At 40.5% G+C, this 22276-nt stretch overlaps 1 protein-coding gene across 1 annotated transcript in view; it reads right to left on the reverse strand.

The window, feature by feature from the left end:
- The window catches only part of KLHL29 (kelch like family member 29), a 399407-nt gene that overhangs the window by 233214 nt on the left and 143917 nt on the right, over positions 1 to 22276 (reverse strand). The window contains exon 3 of the mRNA XM_034061213.1: positions 15530 to 15835. Within this exon, the coding sequence (XP_033917104.1) occupies positions 15530 to 15790 (261 nt within the window). The 5' untranslated portion in view covers positions 15791 to 15835. The remainder of the gene's footprint in view (positions 1 to 15529; positions 15836 to 22276) is intronic.

Here is a 22276-nt window from a genome sequence, read left to right on the forward strand (position 1 = left end):
ACATACATTAACCATGCTACTTTAATTCTGTTTGCATAGGCTGTGGTATGTGCAATCTGGGAGAGACACTTGTGGGAACACTAATTTTAGTTCATATGATGACTAAAATGCGGAAAGTATCTCTCTTCTTGCAGCTCTAGAAGGATGCATCAACAAGGCATTTTGGAGCTCTCCTCATGGAATCAGGCAACTTCTGTTAATAAAAGGAATGCATCTCTAAAAAATCAAAATGCGTACATAATTGTACCTCAGGCAGCTAGAAATGGAAGCACACAGATGAAAATGGGGCAGGACAAAAGGATATAACTATACTCTTGGAATTTCCCCAGTCTTGGCAACTATCAAAGTTTTATTGGGCCTTCACTGGCAGAAAGCTGTATTATCTTCTGTGCAATGCTGTGGTGTGAAAGGACAAGAACAGACAGTCTGCTAATTGAAAAACCAATTGTGCAGGTAGTGAGAAGTGGTTCTACTTCAGCACTTAATGGCTAACATTATCTTTCATACCACCTGTATGACAACATCCATTCAGTATCTAACACACCCTTTTATTTCCAGATCCAACGGAAACGATAAAAAACATTCCCTGGCACCAGGAACACCTGCAGAACATATTCTTCATTCTGATACAGGAACTGAATTCACCAGTAATTGGTGGTCCATATGCAAAACTATGACAAAGGTTTCTGAAAAATAGCTGAAACAATTCCCTAGAAGATACACTTTCTGGACTCCCTCAGACTATAGATCTCTATTTGTAATGGGAACATGGGTTCACAAACTATTTTAGTTGCTATGACAATTTACAAACCACACCATCTTAGTGCACAGGTACACCATCTGAAAGAATAGACAAAGTAGAGATGTGCTCATACTACTTATTGTTCAGATACAACTTGGTCAAGTAAGGAACTGTAAAGTCAAGTAAAACCAATTACTCTTGCCTCAAACACAAAGCCATCCCAGTAAGTAGAAAACTAAGCAGGGCCATGACCTGTTTTATGGCTCTGAGGACAAATGATATGGCCTGGTCTCATTCACAGGATTATATACTTTTAGTCTCCAAAACAAGGTGGCTACATCCAAAATGCCGACTGGGAATGGCTGCTGGCCCATGTTAATCCCCAAGCCATGCCTGGGAATTGTTTATTACAGCGTTAGCTGGTCCAGGGTGAACACAAGGCAGAGCCTGTGCTAACAATTTAATGGTATAGATGGTCAAGTTCCAGCTCCTGGGCTTGTGCCCTGGCACTGCTTAATCTCCTAGCAGAGACCTAGCCAAATGCAGTTGTACTGTGAGCAGAGCTGGCTGGAACACAGATGAAAAAAAAAGAGAAGCAAGAGTATCTGAGCAAAAATATCTGACCAAATTTAAAATGTTTATGCATTTTCATGATGCCTTCCCTTGTTCTTCTGCGTTTTTTAAGTTTTAGTTTCCAGACCATCATCTTTCCACAGACGTGTTCTACTTTCCAAAACAACAGAAGGTCAAAATAGTTGTGATTAGTGCTGAGTGCATTTCATTTCTCACCCATGATTCAGTGGTAGCTGCCAGCAAGCTATGGCACTTCCAGGACAGTCAGATATGATGTAGGATGCATCAGAAGAATTTAAATCAAGCATCTGATGGAAAATGGGGAGAAGGACAAAGATGTCAAGAGTGAAGTAGAAAGGTGGAAAGATACATGGATGAAAGCCTGGACTGGTCCACAGACTTTGCGGCATTGCTTGAATTTTGTTTAATCTCTTAGTTCAAAGAGTTGATGCAAAAAGGCATGCTGCCCAACAACCGCTGTAATTGCCTTATTTCTCTCTGGTTTTGAACCACCTTCTTTGTATAGTATCAAAAGAATGACCCAGAAGGGCTCTGCTGCAAAGCAAATCTGCTTCCTTGCCAACAGGTCACAAGGCTAGGTAAGCAAGATTGGCTTTGCAGACTTATTGCCAAGGTCAGCATAACTTCCATAACTAACTGCATGGCAGTTGCCACCTCTCTGTTCTCTGATGGAAGCCTTTTAAGTCTAGACTGACTTCCCAAAGACTCCTCTCCACAGCTGTTTTCAGGCTTTCACTACCAGAAAACAATCCGACTTGATTTGTTGGAAGGGGGCTCTTGAAAGCCATCAGGTATATCCTCTGCACAGAGCAGACTAATTCTACATGGGGTCGGTTGGGGCTTTGTCCACTTCAGTTTTGGATAACTTCAGGATATGCAACAATAGCTCTGAACACCTGAGAAGGTTCTGGCAGTGTCTTCTCCATAAGCACCCACTGGAAAGCTGAAGAGAGCAATCACAGGCTCTCTTCACCAGGCTGAGCAAACCCTGCCTCTCCACCCAGCACAACCTGAGGAGCAATGTGGTCCACAGGGAACACAAGAGGAATTTAAAGTGAAGTGAAGCTTGGGTCTGACTGAATTTACAGGTGTCATGCTCTACTCTGGTTATATTAAAAGGGTCACTCCACTTAGTTCATTGCATCAAAGAGCACGCTCCAGTCTTTACAGAGCACTGACACTGAACTTTCTGCTGCTCTCTCCCTTCACAAAGCAACCAGTGGTGGAAACAATGGTAACTTACAGGAAAACTTGGGAATTGGTTATGTTACATGAAGATGGATCTACAGAAAGACTCTGCCTAATCCTTAAGTTAGATGACATCTAAAAAAACCCTGAAACAGCATTATCCTGAACTACCTCAGAGCTAAATGTTATTGTAAAGTAGCCCATACTTCTAAGCAGGCAGAGAAAACAAGGTGAATGGCAACTCTGTATGTGGCAAACAAGTTGTGATCCACATCTTCAAAAACCATATACATGTGTATGTCTTAATGAAAGCACCACATCTGAGATAATTATGCATCTGCATGATGACTTTAAAAGCCATCAATTCTACATATTTATAGGAGGCAATCCTGCCCCTCTACTCTGTTCTTGTGAGACCTCACTTAGAGTACTGTGTGCAGTTCTGGTGTCCTCAACATAAAAAGGACATGGAACTGTTGGAACAAGTCCAGAGGAGGGCCACAAGCATGATCAGGGGACTGGAGTACTTCCTGTATGACGATAGGCTGAGGAAGTCAGGGCTGTTCAGCCTGGAGAAGAGAAGGCTGCATGGAGACCCCATAGCAGCCTTCCAGTACCTGAAGGGTACGGACTCTTCATTAGGGACTGTAGCGACAGGACAAGGGGTAACTGATTCAAACTTAAACAGGAGAAGTTTAGATTGGATATAAGGAGGAAGTTCTTTACTGTGAGGGTGGTGAGGCATTGGAATGGGCTGCCTAAGGAAGCTGTGAATGCTCCATCCCTGGCAGTGTTCAAGGCCAGGTTGGACAGACCCTTGGATGGCATGGTTTAGTGTGAGGTGTCCCTGCCCATGGCAGTGTTGATCTTAAGGTCCTTTCCAACCCTAACTATTCCATGATTCTATAATTCTATCAAACACTTTGGTCACAGGAAAACTACCAGAATTATTGCAGGCAATGGAAAAAAAAAGTTTATGAAATGGAGTTTAAAACTGCATGAGCAAGAATGGAATTAATATACTGAAATTTTCCTCTATAATCCAGCTTGGAGAACCTTGCAAAGATAAATACTAGACCTTTAAAAGCAGGGATGATAAAGATAATTAATAGAAGCTTAGAAAGATAATAATGTCTCAAATCCATGTGGGGTGTAAGTGTTGCTCAGCTTTTGAGGAAAAGGAAAATAAAATATTCAGTTTTACTCCATCCCAGCATGAGGCAGAAATTCTAAAGGAAACAAGCTGTTCAAAAACAAAACTGTGATGACTATGCCAAGATAGGAGCTAGGCTCAGAAGACCTAAATTAAATCCAAACTTTTAGTATTTACTGGCAGATCAGGATTCTGGGTATTGTTTTAAAGCAAATTGGCCATACCTTTGACTTGTGAAGTATATTTCAGTGGTGATTCAATTCTAGGATGATGTCAGGACAATTATCATAGAATGCTTTTGGTTGGAAGGGACCTTTGCAGACCACTTGGTCCACTCCTGCTCAGAACAAGGTGAAGTTTGATGGCAGATTGCTCTGAGTCATGTTCAGCTGAGCTTGCAGTGTTTCTGACAGAGATTGTGCAGCTGTTCTGGGCCTTTGCTACTGTTCTGGACATTGAATTGAGATTTTTTTTCTTTCCTTATATGTAATAATTATTTCTCTTGCTACAAGTTGCACTCTTTGCTGCCTCTCTTTTCATAAGACACTTCTGAGAAGGATCTGACCCTTTTCTTTATACTGTCCCAATTAGACAACCATAAAGAGGAATCACATTCACTCTGAGCCTTCCATTCCCCACACTCAACAGTCCCAGCTCTCAGCTTCTTATTGTATGCCTTATGCTCTAGTCCCTGAATCACTTACTCTCTACTGCACTTGCTCCTGCAGGTCAGTGTCTGTCTTATGCTTGTGAGCCCAAAACTGGACATGATACGTGAGACGTAGTCATGGAAGTGACAGACAGAGCACTTAGCTTGAACTGTTGGCTACTCTTCTGCTAACACTTCCCAGTATTTGGTTGACCTGCTTTGTCACTGCTACTCATTTTTAACTTGGTCTCCATGAGGACAGTAAGCATGTCCTGTTATGTAAAGCTGTCTTCTATCCATTTGCTGCTCAGCTTAAACAGGCTTATTTCATTCCAGGTGCAAGGTTTTGCATTTGCCTTTAATGAGCTTCATCAGGTTACTAGTAGGCAATTTTCCACCTCATTTTGGTCCTCCTGAATAGGAGTGCTAGCCTCTAATATATTTATTGCTCCTCTCAATTTGTTATTTGTGTATTTATTGCAATGCCTATCATATTAATAAAGATATTCAATGTTATCAGCCCCAATATTGACCAGTGGGCATTTGAAGTACTGCCATCTGTTCTCCCCAGTCCTGGTACTACATATCCCTCCACATTCATTAAAAGGATATCATAGGAGACTGTCAAAACCTTGCCAAAGCTGAGTAAATAAAAGCACTAGGTCACCCCTTGTCAACCAACCCAGTCATCTCCTTATACAAGATCATCAGGTTGGTCAGACACAGTTTATCTTTGGCTGCTCCAGTCACCTCCTGTTCCTTTGTGTTCCTGGTCCTATGTTCAAGTTGTGCCAGGGGAGGTATAGGCTGGATATCAGGAAAAATTTCTCCATCAAAAGGATTCTCAAGCATTGGACCAGGCAGGCCAGGGAAGTGGGTGAATCATCATCCCTGGCAGTACGTAAAAGACCTGTAGATGTGGTGCTTAAGGACATGGTTTAGTGGTGGAGTTGGCAGCGTTAGATTAATGGTTGGAGGCAATGATCTTAAAGGTCTTTTTCCAACCTAAATTGTTCTATGATTCTGTGAACATCAGGAAACACTATTTTACTGTGAGGGTAACTGAGCACTGGCACTGGCTGCCCAGAAAGGCTGTGGAGTCTCCATCCTTGGAGATACCCAAAGCTGCTGGGACGTGGTCTTGGGCAAGTGGCTCTAGGTGGACCTGCTGGAGCAAGGGCATTGGACTAGATGACCTCCAGAGGTCCTTTCCAAACTCAAACATCCTGTGATTCCATGATTCTCCCTGTTTCCATAAAACTCTTTTGTGCAGGATTTCCGTTTTCAGGCAGGATGGCCTTCAGCCATGTCTGCTTGGCTCTTGTACTCTGAGCAATTCTTGTGCCACCACTGTCACTGATGAACTACTGGATCCTTCTGCAGGGTGTTGTGTGTACAGCACAGCTCCTCCTACAAAGACTGGCACTTCTATAAAAGAACATGGATTTGCAGGGGAACGTGGTCAGATTATACCCAGCATTAGTCTTAGGGAGTGTTACACTTGCTACCTGACAAATGTACCTTGATGCATTGCTTCAGTGATTTTGAATGCATGGACTTTGAAGAACACTTTGTGTTCCTTTGGGATAAAAGGATAACTTTAATTATATATAATATTATAATATAAGCAATATATAATCTTAAACATTCAAATTACACAGCCAAAAAAAGCTTCCCTTTTTTGACATGTTTGTGCAACAACTTAGCAGGAGTAAATATTATTCACATACTTCTCAGTGCTTTGTTTCAGGATTACCATAAAAGACCTGGGATCACAAACAGTAAGAAGTAATGCTATGATATGAAGAATTTATTACTAGTTATTATCCATTATTTATACAGTAGGTGCATATCGCTTTACACACAAACATCACTGTACAGACAGAATATATTTCTCTGCAGTATTTCCACAAGCTTTGTTTTCCAAAGTGAACCAGTTTGGTGATGCTAAATTGTAGTGGCTAACAACTACATACATTTCAGCTTGACAGGAGCAGAGAACAACTGAAAACAGAAGGGGCAAAATGAGTTCTGGGAGAATTCAGAATAGTCAGTTCCTCCAAAATTAAGTGAAACGTGCATTTTGCTTGCTTAGAAGCACCCATTTAATCCAAGAATAGAGTGTTATATCAGTTAATCAGCATTTTGACATTCAGTAATGCTTTAAATTCTGAGAGAAAACCCAACAAAATAATTTGGGTACCCACAATTTTATCCTTTTCTGCATACTACTTTGAAAAGTAATGCTTGATTACAGATCTTTGTCCAAGTTGCTTCCAGAGTGTGAAACTGGAAAAAAGCATGAGGAATTCTTTTCGTGGTCTCCTCTATGATACCCTTGCAAGCACTGCCAAAAAGCCTGCATTTTGGCCACTCACAAGACAGTGAGTCACTGTAATTCCATTTATGCAGAAGACATCTGCACCTTGTTCAGCATCGTTGATACAACGTGACTCCTGGCATTCCTCCTACGGCCTCGACAGAGCAATGCTCTGCCGAAGCAGCACAGGCTGCCTCTGTTTCATGCCATCACGTCGCAAGATCATCGTGCTCCTCTTAAAGGTCTGGGCACTTTTTCAAGAGGACTTTCAGGATGGCAGGCAGGGCGGCAGTGATGCTTTAATGTTAGTTTGAAGTGTCAGCTCTGGTTGATCAGAGCTTCCCGCTACACCCAGAGTGCATCAGCCTGTGTCCAGCGTTAGCAGGTGCAGCGCTTAGCAGTACAAGGAGCCAGACAGCAGAGTTTAATGTACTGTTCCTCACTCCCACATTTATCTTTATGTCTATCATGCTTCACAGACAACTATCCTATCAAGCAGGAACTCAAGGTCCATAGAAATCACAGGGAAAGGTGAAGCTTGGCTCACTTTTATTTCTTTCTTACTTTTTATTCCTCTGGTTAATTTGTTTGGAAAGCAAGTTCTAAATGGAAAACTGCAAATCAATCAGCAATTTGAGAAAACCAATGCCATTGAGAAAAGATTATGTTTGCCAAACAATTTATTTTCCTCTGATACACATTAAAATAGTGGTTTTAAAATTACCACTGTTTTCCTGTTACTTGCTAAAAAAAATTAAAAAATGGTATGGAGACATCTCACCCAACCACTTGTACAGATTTCTACAAACTTTGTATCAGGCTCCTTCTCTATTCAACATTTACCTTAACCATCTGCTCCCCCAGTGATTTCGCTGACATACACCCTCTCCATGAAACACCAAAATCTGAAATTATCTAGCTGAGAAAGGATCAGCTTTCTTCAAGATAATTTCCAGGGTCTACCTGGCAAAGTTAAGCATTGACAGCAAAAATAATAGGAAACCAACAAGTGATTCTTTGTAAAATTCTTTTTGGAGCTGTGTTTGATGGTGACAATAGCAATCTGTTCCTCAATGCCAGCAACCAACCTTAGGCTTTTATGCATCTACAACTCAGGTTATCTACCTTTAGAAACACTGCTCCTTGCTCTCAGGCAGGCTCTTTTAGCCTGTCAGGAGGCTGGGCTAGATTTTGTAACACTTCCTGAATGGCAGAAGTATATATTCTGCTGCATTTTTAATGAATAATCTGCAACTGATACACATGAAAACAAAGTAATGATGAGAAAGAAATAAGAAAATAAAAAGAACTCTAAATCATTTCACATAACCAAGCACTTAAATCCTGTCCAGTACATTTTATTTAGGTTACACTTATTACTGATATTTAGACCTTTTGGAAGTCAAGATACTTTTTAATCAAAGTGATAGAAATCCTGCTTTTTCTTTAGCCAAAGCTGTCATGTTTGCGACCTTGTAAGTATTTGGCTATGTCAATTAGTGCTTCAAAAATGCTGCCTTTCATCTTCAAATGGAACTGGGCCTAGAAACTGGCCAGACCTCTTAGCTCTTTCAACAGATGATAAATGCACTGCAAGTCAAAAAACCCAAGCAGCTTTTTATGACTTTACAGTTTAATTAGCCTGCCAGGGCTTCCAGACCAATTTCAGTCCAATAACATATCTGCAAAAGTTGACGAACTAAAACCACATTTTGTATGTTCCAATTTCTACACCATTAAAAATATGTAAAAATACATCTGAGAAAAAATACTAAAATAAATCAGTATGAGGAAGTGACAAATATCAGCACAATTTAAGCCCTCTCAATGGCCAATGGATCATTAAGAATAGCCTTCTACAGAGGAGCCTGAAAAATGCCCCAGGTTTCTCTCCAGTTTGTTCAAAGGGAAGAACTGGTTCCTCTACTTCAAGGCCTTCAATACATCAGTTTTGGAACCCACCACTGATCTCACTTCGCTTTCTTGTCCGCTGGTGGCACAATTACCTCCCAGGAGTTGCAACTTTATCATAGTAGCTTAATATGGTGACTTCAGCAGAAGTCATTGCTGAGCCCAATTTACAGCAATTTTTAGTCCATTTCTAATTAGCAAAAAGAAAAAAGTATCCTGGGAGTCAACGACCAAATGTCTCTGTTTCCTCCTCTCATTCCTGGTACAACCTCTGTCCATTCCTCAAAAGCAGCTCTCTGAATTATTTGAGGATTCCAGGAGGATACTACGATTGTGCTTTTGTGGTGATCTCTGCTGATTTCACCCTACCCGGGCTGGTGCGATGACACATCATCACCAATGTCACTCTTGGCTGACTTTCCTTGCTTGCAGACTCCTCACAAGAAGGCACAGACTGGAAGCTGAACTCTAATTAAATGGCATGTGACACCAAAAGGTAAATTGTGCAAAGCTGGTTGAACTTTCAAACCTAGAGAACCAGGAGACTGTGATCGAGGTGCAAGCGAAAACCTGTCCTTGTCTTCTGTTACGAACCATTGTGTGTTATGTACTCCGGGCTTTGCTGATTTCCTATATATTGCTGATCTCCTATACATTCAGACTATATACAATAGTCTGCCATAATTAGAGCTTCGTATGCACCAGGACTCTCTGCACAGGTGGGAATGGGCTTGCATGTCATTTACCAATGAAACTGGTCATTACTCCATTTTAAAAACTTATCCATAAGTAAAATATGTTCCTGAGAAAAAATCAGTTGCACTATTGGACATCCCACAACAGAAACCTCACTTACCGTCGCAGTAATCTGCCAAAAGAATCGGGAGGATTTTATCAGAGCTTTTGCCACTACTGCATTTGGGCTGGACTGCTACATTGTGTCCTGGTCAAAGAATGAATAGGCTACTATCTAAAATGGTGAAAAAACTATGCCAGCTATCAATACAAACCTCAAGGGAGTGGGAGAGTAGCTTTGCACAGAGAAGCTGGAACAGCAAATACTATATACTTCATCACTGCATGTTTTGACTGTTTTCTAGCAACTGTTGTATTCCAATATTTATAATCTCTCTTTATGCAAGCATCTTATGTTTTATAATAAAAAGAGTACATAAATTTCAGTTACCGCTGCAGAACAAATTGTTGTGTGTAATTAGTCATGTACAACATAAGGCGTAACTTGAAAAACAATTTGTGTTTATTTTTCCTCTGCTTAATCAATATTTTAAATATTTGTGGAAGACATACACCAGCTTAGCAAATCAGCACCTCCGAAGTGAGAGAAAGAGAACAGACAACACAAATTCTGCAATGTAGAGGAAATCATCTGCATACGACAGACTGCTGTTGAGGGAACTGCATTTTTTTGGACTGTAAAGGAAAGAAGCATATAACGTTTTACTTCTGTGCTGTTCTACTTTATTCCTTTCTACCGTGCATTCCTCAGACATCCTGACTTGTTTTTCCTTGAGCATGAGGATTCTTCCACCCCCACGCATTTTTAACACTATTTAGTTGCAGTAATGCACAGAGACAAAGACAGTGGGGATGATTTTTCCCCCTGCAATCCTTCTCTGACTTTCCAGAGAGGTTAATAAATGCTTTACCATCTCTGTCTTCTCTCCTACATCATAACCGTGGCTAACCACAGTGGGATAAAAAACACAGTACCAACAACACACAAGTCTGAAATGCTATGGGAATACTGTTAAGTACAGGAGGCCATGATCACATCTCAGTTATGCTATTTAGAGATATAAACCCATGAAGTTATCCGTGAGTTCAACGAGAGAACATCTTACCAAGGCTAAAGACTGACATTTTTATAAAACTTGTCATAGGTTTAACCTTGAGAATAACAAGTCATTAAGTATGTGGGGGCTTAAGAATCAATTTATGTTTCAAGCAAAGAGTTTTAAAATTATGGTTGGGAAAAAAAAAGTTAGCTCTCGCCCGGTGTTGCACAGATTCTGGTGATGTATCAATCTTTGCAGGCATTTAAAAATAATATAGAGATGATAAAAGTAAATGTTCTATAACCAAAAAATCTCTTGGCAAGAAAACTCCAAATTATAGTCCATGACAACCCTTCTAAATTGAAGCTGTGATACAGGAGCTTTGATGGAGAAAATTGTACAAGTAACTCGCAGAATAATTTGGGAAAGAAACAAAGAATGAAGATGCTGCTGAGATGAACACAAAACATAGCTGGAATGGTGTGCAGCATCCTTAAATGAATGTTAAACTGTTTTGTTGCCAATATCTTAAGCAGTGCTGCAGTCTTGCATGGATTTCTTCAATAGCTTCCTTCTACCAACAGATAACTTCACTGCTGGAAAAAAACCCAAAGCCCCACTGCACACAAACCCAAACCGAAGCTCAAGCATCATACATGGCTGGGCCCAGAGGGCAACAAATTGATCTGAACCCAACAGTTTAATGGCAGGAATTGCACTCTCCTATTGACTACTTTAAGCATTCAAGGGGTTGAGAAAGTATCTCCGTCAAAGAACTCATCCCCTCAAACTGTGCTGACTCTGGTTGCTGGTCTGTGGCCCAACACTTTGGATACAGCAGCCGGGTAGAAGAGCCAAATTGAGTAAAAAAGCTGGAACTTTGCTCACAGTGGCACAGAATGAGCAGAAAACCCAATAATCACTACCTCCAAGTACCTCAGTTTCCATGTTGGTATACTGAGAGTGCAATATTAAACTATTTCTTAGAGGTTATTGAGGTTTAAACAGTTTTTCTGATGTGTTCTGGCAGCCCCCAATGAAATGGGTTACAGCAGTGCAAAGTATCACTGTCATTCTGCTCAACAAAAATAAAGCTGAGGAAAATACAGCTATTTTTGCTTGAATAACTCAGACCAAACACCCGTAACTATTTAAACGTGGCAGATCCACTAAGTGTGATTTGTACCAAAGCATCTGTGCTAAGAAGGTTACAGGTATGCTTTGAGAATAAATTTCAAAGGTCTGCAAAATATTAGTTCTAAAGTTCTTCTACACATTAATAATTAGTAATAAAACCTTTCTAAAGCACTTCACAGAAAGATGTAAAAAGCTCTTCCAGAAGCATAAAAACATAGACCAAACCCAACCCCCTCATAGTTATACAGCTTAAGCTTCCCTCTGAAGATGGTTTCACCTCTCTCCAACATTTAATTTGATAAATTTTTTCCCTACCTTCCAGAGCTTTTTCTGTTCATATTACATAACCTTGGATGAAGTCTTTAATCTTACAGACATTTACATAATAATGTATATACCAAATGGTTCAGCCAGATTAGATAGTCTAGTGGTCCTTAGAACCACTTATCTATGAATTTCATCACCAACGCAGCAAGTTTCACAACCCAGTTACATGACAGAGAGAAAAGTTTTTTCCTCCATTTTGAACCTGTTACTTTAGGATTCAGTTAAGCAGGAGCTGAAGGACAGGAATATGACCAATGCCTACAAATACAGGTATCCAGAAGGCAGACCTTGTTGAACAGACTTCAGTTCAGCCTTTAACAAGATTATGACTCTGTTTGATAACATGTAATGAAGGACGATGGCATATATATATTTTTAATAACTATTGACTTAGCTCTTTGGCAAAAATCCTGGAGCAATTATTAGCTGTGCAGATATAGGAACAAAGGAAGGGAGCACATTTTATCGCCATGCTAGAGAATCATAGAATCATACAATAGTTAGGGTTGGAAAGGACCTTAAGATCATAAAGTTCCAATCCCGTGCCACGGGCAGGGACACTTCACAATAAACCATGCCACCCAAGGGTTCATCCAACCTGGCCTTGAACACCACCAGGGATGGAGCATTCACGGCTTCCTTGGGTAACCCATTGCAGTGCCTCACTACCCTAACAGTAAAGAACTTCCTCCTTGTATCTAATCTAAACTTCTAATGTTTAAGTTTGAACCCGTTACCCCTTGTCCTATCACTACAGTCACTAACAAAGAGTCCCTCTCCAGCATCCTCATAGGCCCCTTTTGGGTGCTGAAAGGCTGCTATGAGGTCTTCACGCAGCCTTCTCTTCTCCAGGCTGAACAGTCCCAGCTTTCTCAGCCTGTCTTTGTACAGGAGGTGCTCCAGCTCCCTAATCATTCTTGTGGCCCTCCTCTGGACTTGTTCCAACAGTTCCATGTCTTTTTTATGTTGAGGAAAAATTACAAAAAAAGACAAGGGAAAAGAAGGGCAAGCCTTAAGCTGAAAAGATGCATATGGTTTTGGTACCCATATTTTCAAAGGCAAAAGAATGGAGGTGATACAAAAGATAAGTTACAGTTATTTGGAGGCTACTAAAACTGGCAAACACCAGGAAACTAGAGGAACCAAGGACCAAAAGTGTGAAGACAGACTAAATGATTTGTAAAAAAACCCAAAACAAATTGAAAACCCCAAACTTTTAACTTGGAGGGTAATTAATCATAATGAAGGGAGATGGATGTTGGCCTCTATGCTTTGAGATCTTCAAAACAGCTCAGGAAGATATGCTAAAGTAACTGTATGACACAGGAAGTCCTTTCTGTCCTCAGCCTGAAGTGCTGGCTGTACCCATAACCTTGGACAATGAGCCAAGGAGAACTAGGTTCTCCATCTTTTTGCTCTGTAACACCATGATACTTTACTCAACATGATGCTTCTTGTGTGGGGCACTCCCTTACCACTGACTTAATGACATCTGCCAGAATTCTGGAGAAGGTTCAGACTGCAGAAGGGCAGCTAAGCCATCAAATATCCCGCTCCTGACCACAAAACAGAGCTAGGAAGTTCAGCTTAAGATGATACCTGCCCCATGAGCTTGTACCCCATAAAGATGCTCACAGAAGGGTTGCAGAGCACAGACTGGGAACTCTGCAGCTCATGGCAACTTGGCACATTCCTGTTTTGTTTGTTTGCTTGTTTTTAATAAACCAAGTTACCACATCATTCTTCTCACTTGCTATTTCCTATATACATGGATTTAATTTTTTATGCCTAACCATTAGCTGGATTTTACAAGGGAAAGGCACTGGATGGTTACATTGCTAATTGCATGCGTAAATCTGCTCTGTGTGAAGGAGAGACACAGTCAGGCAGGGTGAACACAAGTATGTATCAGCACCTGATGTTTTCTCTAACACTGTTCCACATCGTGAATCGACACTTGCTAGGCACCATTATCTGCAGCTCTGTCCATCCTAACTCACTTTGTTTTCAAAGTTTTTTCCTCTTCAGTACACGCAACTTTGAATTTTTAGAGCTGTTTAGCTGATACTTAGCAGAAGAGGCTGGGACAAAGACTGTATGCAATTCTACACATTTGTTTTATGAGAGATTACACAGCTGATTAACAGTTCTCAGAATAAAAAGTGTCCCATGTTACCTCCATTCTAGCCTATTTATTGCTTTTGATCTATTCATGCCGAAAACATTCTTACTAATGAAAGTCATCAGAAAATTGTCTAATAAGCCAATTTAGAGGACAGTTCACATGGAGCATATGATCAAAAGGCATTTAACTTGCTGTTCATGCCTCCTCTCCCCCAATAAACACATAGTTTAATGGCACTGCTATGCTTCAAAATGGTTTTGAACATCTGGGAGAAGGGCTGTTCAGCTCCAGACAATCATTGGACTCTAAGCAGACCCAGGAACAAAGGTCATGATAAATGAAATGACTCCTCTGGCTCCAAAATTGCCTCAATCATCTCCAGACAAAGCATGACTGAAATGCATCTATCTGTGGATAGCATCTGGAGAACTCTGAATATGTTTTGATCAGAATCTGAATGGCTTATTTCAAATGAAAATTATTTTAAGATGCTGTGCAAAATTTTTAAAACCAATCACAGTGTAAACTTAGCCCTAATGTTTCCTCCTGCAGCACTGACCTTGTTTTTCTACAGTGTGGAAAAAAAAATCAATATAATAATGGTACTGCAGTAAAATTTCAGCTTGCTCTTGGCTTACTTTAAATAACTTTATTGTCTCCTTTCCCTCTGTCTGCATCTGCTGTATTTGGCACTTGCAGTTATTAAAATGAAACAAAGTTGAAAGAAAATGTTAAATATCATAAAAAGAAAACCAGCAATGCTTCTGGCTCACTTTGCTATTGCTGTGGTCACCTTTACAGTTTGCCAGGGTTTTGTATTCCCCAGCTGTTCTACCTGAATTTGCATGCAGAAAGAAAACCCAACTTTCTCCTGGAATAACAACTTATACTTTGCAGATTTAAAAGAGCTAAATGTTTTTAAAAAATGGAGAAGTTGCCCTCTTCCCTCCAATTATATATTAGAACAAAGAAAGTCCAATGGTTTTCTAGTAATTTCAATTCTTTGCCACTTAACATTTTGTTACTCCTTATTGTGCACTTCTGCACAAATGAGAGAGCCTGGTTACAGCAGTCCCACTGTTAACACTCCAATCTGCACTCAGAACAAGGCTTTGAGAACCTTCCAGGAAAGTACCAACTAAAGAGAAGAAAAAAATGCTATTCAGCCAAAATGATGCCCTTTAGTCACTTTCCACTCCCTCTGGATGAAAACTACATCCACTTGTCAACCACAGCTCTGCCTTGGTCAATGGACAAGAACATCATTCCCAAAGGCAAAATGGGAACCACACGTTCTAGGGAAAGCAACAGAAAGCCCAAATGTAGGCAGTGCTGAAAGGACAGGAGCATTTGCTCTGCTTAGGACTCTCAGGAGCATGGGAACCCTCAGTCCTGGAGCAAGAAAAAAATACTCTAGTGTATGCACAGCACACAAAAGAATAAAAAAGACATTGCCCACAGAAAATTATTTTCCTCCTCTTGGCTATACCACAAACACGCAGTTTTCAAAGGAACAGATGAAGCTCCATCTCTAACATCCCTCAAGACATCAACCCCAGAAAAAAACAGAAAGAGCTATATTCTTACTTTGGTAGTTGAAGCTGGAGACGAGTTGGCCACCAAGCTTGTGATCACATCGCTGTTGACAGTGGTGCAGGCAGCGGTGGCCGGGGTGGGGAGCCGGGAGGGGACAATGGGCAGGGGCAGCAGCCCGGGGCGGTTGTTGCTGTTGGTGCTCACGGCGCTGCTGCAGTTGGTGCTGCTGACGTGAGTGCCGTTGGAGCTCCAATCCCGGCGATCCCACCCGGCCCGGTAATCTCTTTCAAACCGGCTGTGGTGCCGTGACATCTCGATGGAGGGCAGCTTCTTCTCAAAGGGAACTCGAGAGCTTGCCTGAAAGGTGAAAACCAAAGAGGTGTTAGGAATAAAGTCCCAGCACAGCAAATGTACTCTATAAGCACCAGGGCAAGAGCCTGCCATGCCTCCTCTGCTTAGGAGAGCAGTTTCTCCCCTTCTCCCAGATAACTGTCAGGAGGAAGAGAGCAATGTTGTAGTACATGGTAATTCAGAACCCAAACAAGAGAGTTTGGGCAACTACAAGCACGTGGTGGAGAGACCAATCCCTCAGACCTGAGGAAACATGATTTGTTCAAACTCTCCAACAGAATAACAAGCAATAGCACACAAAACATGAAAAGCCAAGTTAGATGAAAATCATAATTCGATTTTCTGATAGCAGGAAATGTTTCCAAGAGCTCTGTCCTGCAGCTTTCTTAGCAGACATAAGATCAGTTCTGCAGCTCTTTTATGCACCTGAAGTGTCACCAAATATTTATCCTAAAGATCACAAGAAGAAAAATCTACCTCTCAAATCTAGGCATTACTTCTCCATTTTCAAAGCCAAGTATCATTTTACACAGCCCCTTCTCCTTTTTGCTAGACCTCCACACTTGAAGCTCCTACACAATGCTTTACCCTGTGACACCCACGCTCTCCACAGTGTGGCTGCTCTTCAGGGCAGGCCAACATGTCCCGTCTCTACTTGTGCTTTTGGCTAGGCTTAAAACACTTAATATACCTAATATGATCAAATGATCAACTTGGTTTGTGTGATCATCCTGTTCTTATCATTACTTAACTCCACAGTCTTTGTTACCCATAGATTTTATCTGCCAGGAGCAAGATGTCTGAACACAATGCTGGGAGTTGAGACTCCCAACATCTAATCCTATTCTCATAATTACACATTATGTAGCCTAGAGCAGTTACGTCAGCCTTCCCGCCAAGGTCTCCTAACCTGCAGAATGGTGACAACAACACTGTTTTCCCAGCTGAGATCAGAGTAAGTGAAAGTTTACAGCACCTGGAATTGAAGAACAGTATAAATAAATGCTAAATATATTTATTCCCAGAAATAAATGATGAGTATCTAGGTCACTGCAGCATCTGATTTATTTTATTTGCACCATGAGATCCAGTAAGTTCTTTGTAATAATAACATCAGGTCAGTTGAAGCCAATCTTGCTTCAAAAATTCTTAGATACAAAAATGGACAGATAATTCTTAGATATAAATTCTTATACAGAAAACCCTCATTTGCTTATAATGGCTGAGAAGGGAGCTGGAACAAAGCTCAGCTAGAAACTTCAAGATAAGAGACATAACTTAGAAGTGGCATAAAACAGTGCATCTATCAACAATGTTAGATATTCATCTGGTAGAAATTAAAAAGGCAAACAAACCTGACTATTATGACTAAATAATTACAGGCTCACCTCGTCCACCAGAGAACTACCAGCCTCAAGCCTCAGACAGAGAAAACTCTTCCTCAGTTAAAAATTCAGTAATATAGACATGTATTAAGAAAAACCAAATTCCCTCCCACAATCATTATCTTCAACAAAAGGCTGAACCAAATCTCCCAAGAAGTTGCCTCTGTGCTGGTTATGTTGCCTCTCTGAGGGAGTAACACCTCAAGGAAGAGCGTATATTGGGACCACACAGAAGTGTTGTAGTAGTTGACCACAAAATTATCATTCCTGTTAATCCAACAGAGTCAGATATATTTGTTCTGGTAGAATTCCATGTAATATTTGACTTGATGACTTGACACTTGATGATTCCCTGATATGTACTTAGGTTCTTCATTATTGTATTTTTGTGGCCATCTGATGTGTTAATTCAGAAATCTCACTTCATATTTTCCAGAGGACCATGTGGACATGACAGCTATATCCTGAATGTGGCAAAAACCAGAGACAAAAGTGCTGTGAAAGATGCTGTAGTGAAAACAGAAACTTCTGGTTTAGTAGAGTGAAGACAGCAAGTTTTTGCTGTAGTGGCAACCATCTCAGAATAAAATCAGTACCTAAAGATAGTATCTTTAAAGGTTAGAAATTACACAGGTATAACTTCCCTTCCTTTAGTTTCATGAACCTTTTGAAAAGCCAGGCAAAAAGGGAGACTATGAATTGCAAACTGCAATTTCAAAAACCTTGCCTTTGGAAAAATTTCTTTTTAAATCCGCATGGTCTCCACCACTGAATGAAGCTATCTTTTTTGACTGTTTGGATGGGGGCTGTCAATGGAATGCCCTTCTCCTCCCAAGCTCAAGGATCTCCATTAGCTGTATTAGTGTACTTCTTGACAAGGCAACCAGAGAGAACCAAATCACATATCCCCCTCCCACCCACACGCTCGAGTGTATCTGACATTTAATTCAGCGGAGAGCAGAGGCACACATGCACATAAGTCAATAGCTAGCAGTTTTTACCACATGATCCAAGACACCATGCCCCCAGCAATTCTACTATCAGATAAGACTGACAGGCAATTACGTCAATAACAAGCAGGAAAAGCGCCTGTGACTAAACCACACATTAAGAAGTTTACTTAAAACTCAACCCCCTCTTCACAAGCAAATTCACTTCTTTGTCCAGCTACCCTATTTCATGTTATTTCCAATAAAAAACAAAAGCCAGGGCTGAACGTCACAGATTTTTCTATGCACTGCATTAAGTATACCCTGCTTGCTTCAACATGTCATTTTTGGCTGGGTACAAAGATATCTGACAGCAACAAGATGTGCAGAAAAACCGGAGGGGATAACTATCTAATAAATGAGTATTCAGCTGCTAGTGTTTGCTATTAATTGTATAAAATTAGAATCAATATAAAATGTTCTCATAAATAGCTGCTGGGTGAGGTAAGAAATGGTTTGTGAACAGGCTAGCTAATTTTTAAATGTATTTTTGGATCCAGAGTTTATGCTTTGTCTAGACTATTTTTGTCAACGATCATAATAATAATAATAATAATAATGCTGTAAACATATTTTGTACTCATAAAGAAAAGCTTCTCCAACAAAGTGTGTCCTGAGCCAAGCATAATCATCACATTCCTCTGCACAGAACTTGACACAGGGCAGCATGAACCATCTTGAGAAATGGCAGTGACAGACATGGACAGCACAGAGGACAGCAGTCACTGCAATCAAAGACGCATGAGCGTTTTCATCCTAACCCAGCTGATACCAGTTCCAGAATACATGATTTTAGGCTAAAATTATCTAGACATGGATGAATTCTTTTGGAATTTTTCTTTTTTTAAGAATAAACAACAACAACAAAACCCCTTTCTGTTGGGGAGACAGAGTGGAGATGGTTCTCTTTAGGTCCACCTAAACAGCACTGAGGAAGAGAAAGAAGGTTTTTACCTTGTTTTTCAGACTTGGGGAACTGCCAGTGCTGCCTGCACCAAAGTTACAGACCCAGCTAAGCCTTAGCTAATTACAGATCTACCAACCTCAGTTTTGGGGCTGATTTTTCAGCTAACATGAAGCTCCCAACTGCCACATCCAGAAGACAGTTCTTGATCAGATAAGTTTAAAGCTGTATTAGACACATCTACCATACATCAGAGCCATAAACACACAACACAGACATAACTAGCAACAGCAAGAATGTATGATTTGTCTAACTCAGAATAGAAATCCAGGAGGAGGCATACTGCATGCTGTTAGTGCTGAAAATCACTGTACAGCTAATTCAGCTGACATACTATCTTGTGAAGGTGGTAAAGCCAATGAGACAGGCCTTCCCTCACTCTCTACTCAAGACATAATCACTGGAGTAGCTGGGCAACTTTAATCTCAACTAGAAAGGAAACATGTGTTCCTGTTTGTCACATGGAATCAAAAGGAATTTATTGTGCAGCCAAAAGGAACAAAAACTCTTTTAGACTGAAACGCCCAGCACCCTGCTAAAAAGAAGAGAAGAGAAACCTGTAGCTGTTACTGGATGAACTGATAAATTCAAAGCAAAAAGGAGATCAAACTGGTATTAAGGTAGGGCTGTGAAAAACGCTAAAAGCCAAAGAAGAGAGATCGAGCAACCAGAGGAAAATAAAAATCCCATGACAAATCTGAGATGAGATCAGTGATATGGCAAAGCCAACAAAATGCCTATCTCAGTCCCCAGAGACTGCATCCCATGTATGAGTTGCAAAAATCATACCAAAACACAGACAGCCCTCTCGGTTTCCGAGAAAGGCCATGCAAAGTGCTCTAGAGCCAGGCACGAGAATTATACATGCACAGGACCCTTTCCCCCATAATTTATTTTACAGCAAGATGGGCTTGTGAGGGTAGAACAGGGAAGAGTAACAGACTAATGAAACAATACTCATAGCCCTTCTGAGGAATGTGACAGGCATCTTCTCCAGTCCTTCAAGGCCAAAATATGCAATGTAGCAGGTGAGAAAGACCGTAAAAAGAAATTACTTTAAATCTATCACTCCTGAGGGAAAGTAATATGTGAGAGTACCCCTGCTAGAGAAAATAATTTTATGTATGACCAGGAGTTTTAGAAACTTCTCAAACAAACAGCCTGCTCAACAACAAAATTTGAGCAAGTTTTGCTACAGAAGATGAGCGTCTTCAGGACTAAAATGTCAGGAGCCTACAGACGTGCCTACAGCTGGCCTCCAAAGTTACCCTGAACACTTTGGCCATTTGGAAATCCTCCTATCTTCTTAGTTGAAAAGCCCCCTTCCTCCTGGTACTCATTGTTCACCTCATCTCTTATGCAAGCTCCTTTGTTCCTTGCTTCCACACACATACACAGAGGCAAGAAAACCACCAGAGGCATTTGAGATAGCAGCATGCTAACTACAGGCCTCTTACCAGGTTCAAACAGATCATTGCTGCAGATTTATTAAACTTAAGTGGTTAACATTCCATTTTATGCTTGATACATTTAAACACAGTCCTTCTTCCCCCAAGCCCAAAGCACTCACTGTTCTGCAGAAAAAAATGCTTCCTATTCACGTTGTTCTAAATGACAGTCCGGCTCGAGCCTTAGAGCAGCTTTTCCCCTGCTCTCCATGCTTATCTAGTCAAGGTCTCCTTAAAATGCCTGTCCTCACAGATATATATATAAAGAAATCCAGGCTTTCAGCCAGTCTGAAGATAGAGAATCAGATTTCTTAGACTATTAGTCAACTTCATTAAGTGACTTCAAAAATAAAGGTCAACCTTTTAATTTAAATTTTTCCTGGGTAAGCATTTGTTTCTATATTTACCTTTTAAATAGTAACATCAGAGAAATACGATCAGCAAGAGAGGCTGGGAGACAGAGCAACGGAAGTAGACACATAGCCATTAGGGAAATGGAAGAAAATAAGAAATAAAGAGTCTGTAACATTAAAATAAGGAGTTAAATAGCCTTATGTGTTTTCAGACTGGATGAATGGCAGTGCAGATAAAACAGTCTATTAGAGAGCTTCAAAAGCAGTTAAGTGCATGCAAAGCCTAAGTATTTTATGAAATCCACACCAAAAAAAAAAAAGAGGAAGAAAAGAAAGATTTGCTGTAATCAGATCTAACATGAAAAACTGCAATTGATAAAGAAGATGTCTAAGTACCTAAGCTTGAATGATTTCAGATATACACTGCAGGGAAAACGTCACTGGATGCAGTTTTATCAGAGCATACTGACACGATCACCTCTTCCTGAGCACGGGACTGAAGACTTAATTTATGCACAAGGCACCAAAATCACACTGAAATACATCAATGTCACAATAAATTCTGAATATAACACAACAGTAAGGTCATACGTGCACCCGTAATACACACATGTAAATGAGTCTTTAAGAAAAAATAAAGTAGGGTACCAGTAGACCTTGCAGCTTCAGGAGCTGCTCTTCACTTTGGAAATGTGAAAAACAAAATGTTTTATTAGAGCTCAACATTATTTATAACCTACAAAGACCTTCTTCAACCCATATGGAATCACTGTTACAAGCCTACATAGATCTGACTAATCCATTTGCACAATTTTTACTGAACTTCTTTTTTTCCATTTCGGTGACTTCACTGAAAGGCTCCTTTGTTAGACAAAAGGCAGCAGGAATCCAATCAAGAGATTCTGTAAAGCTGAACTACAAGCAGCTGTGTAGAAAGATAAGACCCAAAAATATTTGAGGGACAAGGAAACAACTTTATTATCAAGCAAGGTCTACTTTTGTAAACCCTTGATTTAGTCCTGTAAACAGTTATAAAGCTCTTGTAAAACCCAAGACAAGGCAGAGACTTGAGCTGCTTTGCTACAATCAGATCTCCCTCCCCCCCGAAAAAAAGGAAAAAAAAAAAGGCAGAAAAAAAAGAAGCCCAAATCCTATCCCTGCAAGTGATAAAGGAGCAGTAGATTTAAGAGATTATATAGGATTTAATTTTCCAAATATATGTTGGAAGAGGTAATGCTTTGGGACGTAGTAAAAAAAAGGCAACACAACTGTATCTCCTCAGGACAGTGCTCACTACACAGGGTGCAT

Source organism: Melopsittacus undulatus, chromosome 3, assembly GCF_012275295.1.
Source record: "Melopsittacus undulatus isolate bMelUnd1 chromosome 3, bMelUnd1.mat.Z, whole genome shotgun sequence".
In the NCBI taxonomy this organism is placed as follows: Eukaryota; Metazoa; Chordata; class Aves; order Psittaciformes; family Psittaculidae; genus Melopsittacus; species Melopsittacus undulatus.